The 12,597-nt window shown below is 60.8% G+C and overlaps 1 protein-coding gene across 1 annotated transcript; it reads right to left on the bottom strand.

Annotated features, from left to right (window-relative positions):
• Positions 1 to 421: 421 nt before the first annotated feature.
• LOC308194430 (maestro heat-like repeat-containing protein family member 2B) lies at positions 422 to 7,093 on the bottom strand. The gene is made up of 16 exons (XM_080590381.1): positions 7,004 to 7,093; positions 6,335 to 6,503; positions 5,915 to 6,013; positions 5,424 to 5,578; positions 4,974 to 5,117; positions 4,592 to 4,684; positions 4,231 to 4,300; positions 4,008 to 4,121; positions 3,673 to 3,746; positions 2,970 to 3,449; positions 2,634 to 2,787; positions 2,391 to 2,431; positions 1,993 to 2,131; positions 1,248 to 1,300; positions 1,014 to 1,124; positions 422 to 746 (listed from the first exon to the last, which is right to left on the bottom strand). Exons 1-16 carry the CDS (start codon positions 7,016 to 7,018, stop codon positions 504 to 506), a joined length of 2,154 nt encoding a protein of 717 aa, XP_080446507.1. The 5' UTR covers positions 7,019 to 7,093; the 3' UTR covers positions 422 to 503.
• Positions 7,094 to 12,597: the final 5,504 nt, after the last annotated feature.

The following is a 12,597-nucleotide window of genomic DNA, read 5'->3' as shown; positions in this document are numbered from 1 at the left end:
GCGGGGCTGTAAGGGGCTGTGTGGCTCAGCTGTGCAGGGCCGTGGAAAACCATCCGAAGGAGTTTGTCCCATTCCTGCCCTGAGGTGAGCAGCCTGTGCCCGGCAGGGGCGTACTGGCCATGAAAGGCTTGCCCATGGCCCCCAGGTGAGGGGCAGAGCCAGCAAGAGCTCACAGGGCTCCGGCTCCTGGCCCTCAGCTTTCTGGAGGGGGCAGTGCGTCTTAGGTAGCTCTTACGGGAGGCGTAAATGCAATGTGGCTGCCACGACTCGGCCGCCACTGTTCAGGAAGTGAGAACAGGGCAAGAGAAGGCCGAACACTAAAACCCTGCACCCATTACCTTTCGACATCTGTCGAATGCGATGAGCCACTGGGTGAACTCGCGCATTGCATCCAGGGCCAGGTAGAAGTGGCGCTCAGCAGCATAGGAGACCACTGAAGCTATTCCCTGCAGTGATGGAGAAATGGGAGTGAGCTGTGGCACACGCTGGCCAGTCCTGGCCAGCTACGACGGCAAGGCAGGACATTGCCCGAGGGAAACAGCAGCTACAAGGAAATGAAAAAGGTCCGGAGCAGGGCTGGGACGAGGGGACACCGGGCAGAGCAGGGGCAGGAGAGGAAACCTCACCTGTCTGTCACATGGGCTGGTGGCATCTGTTTCTTTTAAGTATTTCAGCAGCTGCTCTTGGACGTGGGTGAGCTGCCGACAAGAGGCCAGCACCGTGCCGAGAGCCTGGTACAGGAAGTTCTGAAAGAGAAGAGACCGAGACCGAGACGTGGTAACGGCGCAGCTTGTCAGGACAGGGCCTGGCCGCGACAGGCCCCAACAGCCCAGGGAGCAGCCGCGGCGCCCGGCTGTAGCCGACCCTGGGCAGCACGGAGGGAAGCATCTTTGGGGCGAGGGCAGGGGGAGCGGTGACGACAGCCCGCACAGGGAACGCGCTCCTTCAGCCCCAGCCCCGGAGCTGGGTGCCCCGGGGCTGTGCTGCCAGGAGGGTGCAGGCAGGGCGCAAACCTTGTCCTCGGCGCTGCTGGAGGGGTTGCTCAGCTGCTGGCTCAGCTCCCGGCTCAGGCACACGACCCATGGCTGGTCCACCAGCATCTCCTCCACCGACTCCGTCAGGAACTGGGGGGGAACACGACAGGAGGCAAATGTTGTCTCGCCCTTTGCCCGGGCCTTTCACGTTCACGTGCCCCAGGAGCTGTCGGGGCACAACTGCCCACAGCCTCACCCCCAGGGATGCTGTACCTTAAGCAGATAGCACTGCCACTCTTCAGAGTCCAGGAAGCCCTCTGTTTTTTCTGGAAAGCAAGAGGAAGCAAAATGCCTCGCTGTCACTTAAGCCAGCACCGGAGAAGAAAGAGTTCAGTGCTCTCCTTCCCTGGGAGCCAAAAACCCCAGAAGTCCCGGGCTTGAAAGGGCCTAAAATTGCCTGCACCAAAGCTCTTGCCAGGCTGCAGACCCGGGCTGGATCCCAGGGACATTGGCCAGAGCCACCGACTCAAGCCGGGGAAGGAAAGACTGACTGGGGCCGATCGCCGCTGCCCGACTGTGATCCCCGCACTACTCGAGCACCGTGCCCCAGCGTGCACAGCCGCACACATTTTCTCCTGACAGACCCAACACTTGCAGCCCATTTAGGGCCTCCTCCCAGGCTACTGCGCTGCCCAGCGTGGGACCGAGCTGCCCAGAACGGCTGCTGCAGACCTGCCCCAGGCACTCGGCCTTCCAGAGCCAGGGGCGCTGGTCCCACCCCTGTCCCAAGCACCGTCCCAGCAGGGGCAGGGGGACACTGCCCAGACCTGCCCTCCACGGGGACATCGATGGCCCCGTCCACCCCTGGGACGAGCTGATCCCAGCAGATCGCTGCCCCCAGCCTCCACGCTGGCTGCCTGGAAGGGGGACGGCAGCGGTTCCCCTACGCCATGCTGGGAGGCTGTTTTCCTGCCCCCTCCAGCTCTCCTGAGCCCGGCCCTCCACACTGGCACCTTACCTTCAAGGTACTGCAGCATGCGGGGGATGCGGATGGGCCACAGTCCCCTCAGGGAGCTGTGGATCCTGCTCTGCAGGGCCTGCAGCAGCTGTAGGGCAGCAACCGCGCATTCTCTGCACTGATCACAAGCCGCCACCACCTAGACGAGGACAGAGAGAGACGGGGTCACTCCTTCCACCAGGGACGCGGCTTCTCCCACGAGGGAGCTCGACTCTGCCTCGGCGCCTCCCCCCACGTGCTTCCAGCCCCAGGGAGGGAGCGGGATCCCCAGCTCGTGGGCTTGGGCACGCTGGGACGCGCTGCCTCCTCCTCGGGGCTGCCAGCAAAAGCATCCCTGCCCCAGCATCTCCCCCTGCCCCTGGCCAGAAAAGCTCTTGCCCCGGGGCCCCGCTACTCACCAACAGCCGAACCAGTAGGGCCTGTGGCGTGGGCTTCTTGGCTGCAAGGAGGAAAAAAGGCAGGGTGAGCCCCTGAGCACCTCTGCACCCAGCCCCTCGCACCTTCGACGCCCCGACGCGGGGCTGAGAGTACCCATGCAGCTGCAGAGCTGGCCTGGGGGCTGCCAGGGTGCAGGGAGGCATGCACCAGGCAGGCCCCTGGCCGAGCCCGGCACAGGTTGCTGGGGCACCTTCTGGTCCCACCTTGCTCCTGGACGTCAGCAGGCTTCTCGGTGTCCTCTTGCCCTTCCGTTTGCTTCTGCCTCTCGATCAGGGCTTGGAGACAACGCAACAGCGGGACCAGCATGCCGCAGTACTGGGCCGGCACCACGTACTGCAGGAGCCGTGGCCACAAGAGCTGCAGAGGAGGAGGAGGAAGTTTGGCACATCAGCATTCCCATCTCGGCTCAGAGGTGAAGAGGATGGCTTGCGCATCCCTTGGAGCCCATTAGGGTCGAGCTCCGGGGGGGCAGGCGAGGGCTGGCAAAAACACCCTGAAGGTGAAAAGTGGCTGCAGCAGCAGGGAGCAGGACCACTTACTTCGGTCATCCCTTCCACAGAGAGATCCAGAGACTCCAGGATACCTATGCACTGGGCCTGAAGGTCTCTTTCCTCTTGGACGTCTTCTACCGCCTGCAAGACAGCGTTGGGAAACCCCCCATTACTCTCAGCTCCCACCTCAGGAGGCTCTGTGGAGGATGAGGACAGCCAGGCCCCACTCAGGGGCCACGTCCCAGCCCCAAGGAAGTGCTGGGCAGCTTGGGAGCAGCGAGCGCTGCACAGGGCTGTCGGGCACACGAGGTTCTGCGGGGCCCAGGCGATGCTGCGAGTGCCACTGAGGGAGCTCTCGGCACAGCCTGGGCACGGGACCGAGCCGCGGGTGTCCCGCTCTGTCCTTACCAGTCTGTCCGAGGCCCGCCTGAACTCGACAAAGATGTGCGCCACCACATCCCATGCCAAGCAGCTCGGGATGCTGACGCTGAGCAGATCCTTGATGAAACCCAGGAGCGCTCTCCTCAACTGCCAAGGAGACAGGGTGGTTACGGTCTGCCCCGCCAGCAGCCAAAGGGAAGCCACCTTTGCCTGGGGGCAGCCCTCGCAGCCCGTGGAGAGGCAACGAGTGCACAGGAGAAGCCTTCGCTGCCAGGGGTCGGGGCTAGGCTTTGTACAGCACAACAACCTGCCCGCTCTGGGGGCTTTCTCTGCCCCACTGGTCTCGCTGTTCCTTCCTAAATGAGCTCACCTGGGTGCCGGACTCAGTGAACAAGGGCTGCACGGCCTCTACAATTAGGGGCAGCTTCTCTCTCACTGCAGGTTCTGCAAGAGACACAGAGAGGTATGCGTTCAGGCAGGGCTCAGATGGCAGAAGGGATCCCTCGAAGCTCCCAGGCTTTTCACAGACGAGCGGGACAGCACAGCAGGGCTGGGCTCTGACTGCAGGGGAAGCACTGGCGTCCCAGAAGGACTTTGTTTCTGCCGCTACTACTGCGTTACAGGGCCTGAAAGCTCTGACAGCAGATAGCTTCAGCCCCCTGACTGCCCCAGCCCTGGCTGGCGGCCCTGGCCTGTGGTACTGACCGTCAGAGCGGGCCACAGCTCCCAGCAGAGTCAGCGCTGTCCCGCGGGAGCCCTGGTTCTCGCTGCTCAGCTGGGACAGCAGGAACGTGACCGTCTCCTCCGGGTAGATTCGAGCTGTGGGCCAGAAACCACATTTTGCATGAATAGTCAGCAAAACCCCATGGCTGAGGTTCACAAGGAAGTTGGGAGAACACGACAGGCATCGTCCCATTCCCTCCCTTACCTTGAAGCACAATGCACTGCCTCAGTTCTTCTTTATGGCCTGCACTGTGCTGCCTGGTCTCGTCCCCAAGCTGTGGGAGAAAGGTCCATTTTAGAGAAAGATCGCAGGCAGAGCAGCGATCAGAGGCTGCCTTTTGGGTCCCGGCACTCCAGAGTCCTCCTGCCAGGTGGCTGAGAGGGAAGTGCTGAAGGAACTGAGCTGCCCCTCGGGCCTGCACAAAACAGCCAGGATCAGGGTGCTCACAGCCTCGAGGCACCTCCAGGAAGGTCCTGGTGGAAGGACGCCCTGCCCTGCCCTGCCCCTCTGTGGCAATCCGGCCTGCAGGACCTGGGCCAGCAGCACAGGCACGGGCTCCCTTTACCTCGTGGTGCACAGCAGCAGCGATGGCACGGAGCTTGTCCTTGGGGGCGACAGCGTGAAGTTCCTCCAAGGTCTTCAGGAAATAATGGAGGCTCTACAAGAGAAGGGAGAGGACGAGTGGGTTAAAGCCACTGAAGCCACGTGGGAAGGAAGAAACCCAGCACGCCTGTGGCATGGGGAACCCCTAACCCCAGCTCCCAGGGAGAACCCCAAAGCTCCTGCCCAGGGCTTCCTGCTCACCTGGGTTGTTCTCTTCCTGCCCGAGCAGCCCAGGAAGCCTCACAGCTCCCCTGCTGCCCCCCTGCCTTCTCGGAGGGCTCCCCGACACCTCGTGGCACTCACACGCACACCACAGCCGCACCAGACCCCGCGCAACGCCTCACCTCTGTCACCCGGGAAGTATCTTGGACCTCCTGGTACTGCTGCAGGAGCCAGACGACCTGCTTCCACACCCGGTCCTGGTGCTGCGCATCATGGAGGACGACAGCCATCATAGCAGTCACTGCTCCGAAGATGGCCTGCTTGTCCTGCAGAGGGAAGAGACGAGATGCTCTGAGGGCTGTCTAGCACTCGGCGTCCCCCAGCACATGCCTGCCTTTGCACAGAGAGGGCTTTCCCTTTCCCTTCTGCCCCACAGAAGGGCTCTCTCCAGAGGACAGCAAGCATTCCCCTGCCAAAGGGCCCTGGGGCCCAAGCACTTGCCAGCTGGGAGCCCCCAGCCCCGGGCACGGCGTCAGCCCGCCCGCTCCCTCCCCTCACCCCTCTGCTCCCACCCAGGGGGCACGGGCAGCCCCAGCGAGGCACAGCCCCGCTGCTGCCCCAGCAGCGCTCACCTCCTCCTTCTTATGGCGGCCCAGCCAGTTTACCACAGCGTGGCAGAACAGGGAGTACACCTGCTCGCAGAGCTGCTTCTCCCCGATGCGAGGGAAGGGGCACTGCTCCCAGGCGTTGAAGTAAGCGTTGATCGCCCTCGACCACTGCTCCAGCACTGCACCAGAAGGAAGGAGCTCATCAAAGTCTGCAACAGGCAGCGTGCCTGGCTCCCTCACCCACGCCTGCGTGGAGCAGTCCCTGGCTCACCAGGCATCGGCTTGGGACTGCCAAGTGCTGCGCTCCCGGCATCTGAACTAAAATACGGTGCCCCTTCTCCCCTTCTGCACACCGCACCTCCTCCTCCTCCTCTTCCTCGCAGGCCTCTTCCCCTCCAGCACTTACCATTGCAGCCCCCGCCCTGCCCTTCCCAAAGTTTGCCCCCCAGCGCAGGACCACGCCGCGATCCGAGCGAGGCACCAAGGGCCTGCCCGGCCCCTTCCCCTCTACTCACCACTGCAGATGGTGCGCAGGATCCGGCTGCTCTCCACTTGTCTCAGCATGGCGTGCAGAGCAAGGAGCGTCATTTCGACGAAGGGGATGCACCGCAGGGCTGCAGAGAGAGGACAGGCAGAGGGACAGAGGGAGCCACGGTCAGCCAGAGCCAGAGCAGCACCGCGGGCAGGAGGGCTGGGGCTGCCGGGCTGGGGGACGTGTCAGAGGGACAGGGGAGGTCGCTGCGGGTTCAGTCCCCAGCAGCTTCCACCCTTGCAGCACTGGCATTGGGGTGGTGGGGCGGAAATCCCAGCTCCAGGCGAGGAGGTGCCACAACCCCACAGCCCTCCGGCCCAAAACAGCGTTCAGGGAGGGGCAGGGTCCCTGCTCCTGGCCGTCATGGACCATAACCCAGAGCACGAGGCCAAAGGGGCCATACCATAGCTGCTGGCCAGTTTGCTCAAGGTGGTGAGCACAAACTCCTGGCATGCTCCTCCCCTCATGGTCTTCAGGTGGCCCTGGAGCTCGGACATCACAAATCCAAAGTGGGAACGAGCCAGAGCCACCAGGACGTCACCAGCAGCTGCTGTCACATTGTTCATTGCACCCTGAAAAAGAGCCACAGGTGAAATGCTGCCCAGGAGAAAGGCTGAGGCACCAGGTCAGGCCCTGCTGGCCAGTGAGGACCACGGGGCTTCAGCTCATCGTTTTGCTGTCAGAGCCACTGGCGAGACGACCGCGTCTCCCCCACAGAACACCCCCGGGACAGCTGTGCCCGAGCTGGGACGCGTCCCCAGAGCCTCTGCGTTAAGCAGGAGTCGCGCGAGGCAGGAACTGGGGGACTGCACGGCCCAACTCCGGCCCTGGGAGGTGGCGCACACGTCGCCTGGCGTGGAGGAGCTCACCACGCTCTGCACAGTCTGGAGCAGGGCTGGATACGGCCTTTCCCCTAGCGGGATGCGCTCCCTGGGAGAGGGAGCAGCCACAGGGGCACTGGGGAAGTCCCCAGGCCTGAATCCCAGTGAACCATCTGTGCGCCACTCCATGTCACACCCACAGCTGGGGAGAGGCAGGCTGCTCCGTTCGCCCTTCTAGAGAACAAGCTCACCTGGGCTGCCTTCATGTCTCCAGACACCTCTGCGAGCACTCGGTTCACAACGCCGCTCTGCAGACGGGTATCATCTCCTTGCAAGACATGCTGGAGGTGGCGGTAAGTCTCTGCTCGGTCACCCTAGGGAGAGACCACGACACCACTTGCTTTGCCCTTATTCCCGGGCAGCTGCGAGCTGCTGCCCCTCACTCTAGAGTGAGAGCCCACAAGCAGCACCACCGCGTCCTGTCCCAGCTTGTGTCCAGCTACACAAAGGAGCCGAGGGAGCAGCAGCCCTGGGAACCGACCAAGCACCAGGCACCAGCCTGGGACCATGGTACAGGGCCAGGACAAGGATGGATGCTTGGGCAGCTCCAGGCTGAGCTGCTGCGGGAAAGGAGGCAGCGCAGCAGCGTCAGCCCAGCGTGACCGCAGGATCAGCCTTTGGGGACCGGGCACCAGCAGCAGGACAGAGGGGCCATCAGGCAAGACCCCTCGGTGGCACCCAGGGTGGAGGGGAGCCCTCAACCCCCCACGGCACAGCGGGATGTCCGCAGCTCACCTCTCTGTCTTGCAGCTTCTTTAACAAGGAATTCACGACGGTGGCAGAGATGGCAACAGTCTCAGACCCTGTCTCTCTGCCACCGTCCTCATGACGTGTAGGTCCAGTCCTGACCCCTACACAAGCAAAGGAAGCTGGAAGGAAACAACCAAACAGTTTGCGTCAGCTTGGCTGGCTGTGGGGATTCGCACCAGGTTGGGGCAGGCATCCTCCCAGCCTGGAGAGGAATCCTCCCCAGCACCAACAGCACAGGCTGGGGTCCCCATCTCTGGTCGTGCTGGGAACTCATAGGGATGCAGCCCCCGGCCTCCCCCTGCCCCTCACCAAAAAATCTTCTCAGCCTCCCCATCACAGCAGGATCACCCCAGAATCTCTCTCCAGGTCCTCCTCCTGTGGCCGCCGAGAAGCAATGGGCCACCTGCGCTCACCGCAGCAGCTATGAGGCACCCAGCCATTGTGACCTCCCTGAGGGCTGCCATGGATACGGGGACACATCACAGGGCAGGGCCGGAGGTGGCAGCACCCCCATGGCCCAAACCCACAGCATATCCCCACTCTCCATCGCTCCAGTTCGCTCCGGTCCTTGCGTGGTTTTCAGCAACGGCCTTCCGTGCGCTTCTCTGCCCAGCCCCGGTCCCATCTGGTTCCACTCTCCAGGGGCCCCAGGTCCCTGGAGAAGGGAGAGGACGAGTGGGTTAAAGCCACTGAAGCCACGTGGGAAGGAAGAAACCCAGCACGCCTGTGGCATGGGGAACCCCTAACCCCAGCTCCCAGGGAGAACCCCAAAGCTCCTGCCCAGGGCTTCCTGCTCACCTGGGTTGTTCTCTTCATGCCCGAGCAGCCCAGGAAGCCTCACAGCTCCCCTGCTGCCCCCCTGCCTTCTCGGAGGGCTCCCTGACACCTCGTGGCACTCACACGCACACCACAGCCGCACCAGACCCCGCGCAACGCCTCACCTCTGTCACCCGGGATGACACCAGGCACACGACCCATGGCTGGTCCACCAGCATCTCCTCCACCGACTCCGTCAGGAACTGGGGGGGAACACGACAGGAGGCAAATGTTGTCTCGCCCTTTGCCCGGGCCTTTCACGTTCACGTGCCCCAGGAGCTGTCGGGGCACAACTGCCCACAGCCTCACCCCCAGGGATGCTGTACCTTAAGCAGATAGCACTGCCACTCTTCAGAGTCCAGGGAGCCCTCTGTTTTTTCTGGAAAGCAAGAGGAAGCAAAATGCCTCGCTGTCACTTAAGCCAGCACCGGAGAAGAGTTCAGTGCTCTCCTTCCCTGGGAGCCAAAAACCCCAGAAGTCCCGGGCTTGAAAGGGCCTAAAATTGCCTGCACCAAAGCTCTTGCCAGGCTGCAGACCCGGGCTGGATCCCAGGGACATTGGCCAGAGCCACCGACTCAAGCTGGGGAAGGAAAGACTGATTGGGGCCGATCGCCGCTGCCCGACTGTGATCCCCGCACTACTCGAGCACCGTGCCCCAGCGTGCACAGCCGCACACATTTTCTCCTGACAGACCCAACACTTGCAGCCCATTTAGGGCCTCCTCCCAGGCTACTGCGCTGCCCAGCGTGGGACCGAGCTGCCCAGAACGGCTGCTGCAGACCTGCCCCAGGCACTCGGCCTTCCAGAGCCAGGGGCGCTGGTCCCACCCCTGTCCCAAGCACCGTCCCAGCAGGGGCAGGGGGACACTGCCCAGACCTGCCCTCCACGGGGCACATCGATGGCCCCCTGCAGTACAAGCACAAAAAAGCAATTTCTGCTGTTGGAGACTCCATGGGCTTGGTTTGCAGATGTGTCTGAGGGAAAAAAAAAAATATATATATATATATATATATAAGAAAAGGAGGCAATTGGCATCTCCTGGACTTGCTTCACTAGATTACCAGGGGTGGTGGGAGGTGCACCACTAGACCTTCTGTTCACAAACAGAGAAGGACTGGTGGGAGATGTGGTGGTTGGGAGCTGTCTTGGGCAGAGTGACCACGAAACGGTAGAGTTCTCTATCCTTGGCGATGTCAGGAGTGGGATCAGTAAAACTGCTATCTTGGACTGTCGGAGGGCAGACTTTGAGCTGTTCAGGACACTGGTTGGCAGAGTCCCTTGGGAGGCAGTCCTGAAGGGCAGAGGAGTCCAGGAAGGCTGGGCACTCTTCAAGAAGGAAATCTTAAAGGCTCAGGAGCAGACCGTCCCCACGTGCCCAAAGACGAGCCAGCATGGAAGAAGACCAGCCTAGCTGAACAGAGAGCTCAGGAAGAAAAAGAGGGTTTATGGCCTTTGGAAAAGAGGGTGGGCCACTCAGGAGGATGATAAGGCTGTTGCGAGGCTGTGCATGGGCAAAATTAGAAAGGCCAAAGCTCATCTGGATCTCAATCTGGCTACTGTTTTTATAAATACGTGAACACAAAAAGGAGGACTAAGGAGAATCTCCATCCTCTACTGGATGCGGGGGGAAACCTAGTGACAAGAGACGAGGAGAAGGCTGAGGTGCTTAATGCCTTCTTTGCCTCAGTCTTTAGCGGCAAGGCCAGTTGTTCTCTTGGGTACCCAGCCCCCTGAGCCGGTGGAAGGGGATGGGGAGCAGAATGTGGCCCTCATAATCCATGAGGAAATGGTTGGCGACCTGCTACAGCACTTAGATGTATGGAAGTCAACGGGGCCAGAGAGGATCCACCCGAGGGTGCTGAGAGAACTAAGTGGTGGAAGTTCTGACCAAGCTGCTTTCCATCACTTATCAGCAGTCCTGGCTATCAGGGGAGGTCCCAGTCGACTGGCGGCTAGCAAATGTGATACCTATTTAGAAGAGGGGCCGGAGGGTGGACCTGGGAAACTATAGGCCTGTCAGTCTGACTTCGGTGCCAGGGAAGCTCATGGAGCAGATTATCTTGAGTGTTATCACGCGGCACTTGCAGGGCAACGAGGCGATCAGGCCCAGTCAGCATGGGTTTATGAAAGGCAGGTCCTGCTTGACGAACCTGATCTCCTTCTATGAAGAAGTGACGCGCTTAGTGGACGAGGGAAAGGCTGTGGAAGTGGTCTACCTTGACTTCAGTAAGGCTTTTGACACCATTTCCTACAGTATTCTCCTCAAGAAACTGGCTGCTCATGGCTTGGACTGGCGTACGCTTTGTTGGGTTAAAAACTGGCTGGATTGCTGGACCCAAAGAGTCGTGCTGAATGCAGTTAAATCCAGTTGGACGCCAGTCACTAGTGGAGTCCCCCAGGGCTGAGTACTAGGGCCAGTTCCCTTCAATATCTTTATCAATGATCTGGATGAGGGGATTGAGTGCACCCTCAGTAAGTTTGCAGGCGACACCAAGTTGGGTGCATGTGTTGATCTGCTCGAGGGTAGGAAGGCTCTGCAGGAGGATCTGAATAGGCTGAACCGATGGGCTGAGGCCAACCGTATGAAGTTCAACAAGGCCAAGTGCTGGGTCCTGCATTTGGGGCACAACAACCCCAAGCAGTGCTACAGGCTGGGAGATGAGAGCCTGGAACTGCCTGGCAGGGAAGGACCTGGCAGTATTGGTTGATAGTTGGTTGGATATAAGCCAGCAGTGTGCTCAGGTGGCCAAGAAGGCCAACAGCATCCTGGCTTGTATCAGAAACGGCGCGGCCAGCAGGACTAGGGAAGTGATTGTCCCCCTGTACTCGGCTTGGTGAGGCCACACCTGGAGTGCTGTGTTCAGGTTTGGGCCCCTCACTACAAGACGGACATCGAGGTGCTCGAGCGTGTCCAGAGAAGGGCAATGAAGCTGGTGAGGGGTGTGGAGAACAAGTCTTACGAGGAGCGGCTGAGGGAGCCGGAGTTGTTTAGCCTGGAGAAGAGGAGGCTCAAGGGCGACCTTATCGCTCTCTACAGATACCTTAAAGGAGGCTGTAGCGAGGTGGGGATTGCTCTGTTCTCCAAAAGGCCCAGTGACAGGACGAGGGGGAATGGGCTAAAGTTGCGCCAGGGGTGGTTTGGGTTGGATAGTAGGAAAAACTTCTTTACTGAAAGGGTTGGTAGGCATTGGAATGGGCTGCCCAGGGAAGTGGTTGAGTCACCATCCCTGGAGGTCTTTAAAAGACGTTTAGATGTGGAGCTTAGTGATATGGTTTAGTGGAGGACTGGTTCGTGTTAGGTCAGAGGTTGGACTAGGTGATCTTGGAGGTCTCTTCCAACCTAGATGATTCTGTGACTGTGTGATTAAATTTTGCTTGCTTTGACAAGCCAACGGAACTAACTGCTGAGCCACCTGTGCTATCTATCACTGGGCTGGCAGCACTCAGACCACGGGGAACCTCAACTTTGGGTGTCAGACTCGTTTCTTCTGGTGAAGAATGGCAAAGCTGAGGCAGAAACGGCCATCTAACAGCCCTAACGACCACATAACGACTGTAACGGCCACCTAACAGCCATGGAACGGTCTCCTCAGCAAGGGCGCTGAGGGGCTGCCTCACGCCCGCCAGGCGGCGCTGTGGTAACGGCAGCCGCGCGGCGAGGCCCGGCCCCTGTTCCCGGTTCCCGGCCCCAATTCCCGGCCCCTGTTCCTGGTTCCCGGCCCCTGTTCCCGGTTCCCGGCCCCAATTCCCGGCCCCTGTTCCCGGTTCCCGGCCCCTGTTCCCGGTTCCCGGCCCCAATTCCCGGCCCCTGTTCCCGGTTCCCGGCCCCTGTTCCCGGTTCCCGGCCCCCTCCAGTCGCGTTGGAGCCAGCCCGGGCGTAGGCAGGGCTGTAAATGCGTCTCTGTCACGACGGTCGGTCTTCATCTTCGTGCTGTGCTCACATGTTGTGTGAACGCTGACCGGCTGTGTTGTGCGTGTAATTACCTGTCTGCAGGTAATTACAGCCGGTGCTTGTCCCAAAAGCCTGGGCAACTCGATCGCTGTTCTAACTGAAATGTTAATGCCAGACGCCCTATAGTTGTGCACTGTATACATAGTAACTAATACAGTCTGGCCTGGCTGAGGGCTTGGCCCCAAAGCAGCCGGTGGGTTCAGTTTCTGAGCCTGAGTACACTGGCACTGGGCTCGATTCCGAGATCCCAAAACGTGCTGCTTACTC

This window comes from Anser brachyrhynchus (genome assembly GCF_964034855.1).
Source record: "Anser brachyrhynchus genome assembly, chromosome: 4".
In the NCBI taxonomy this organism is placed as follows: domain Eukaryota; kingdom Metazoa; phylum Chordata; class Aves; order Anseriformes; family Anatidae; genus Anser; species Anser brachyrhynchus.
This window is presented reverse-complemented; position numbering and strand designations above follow the sequence as displayed.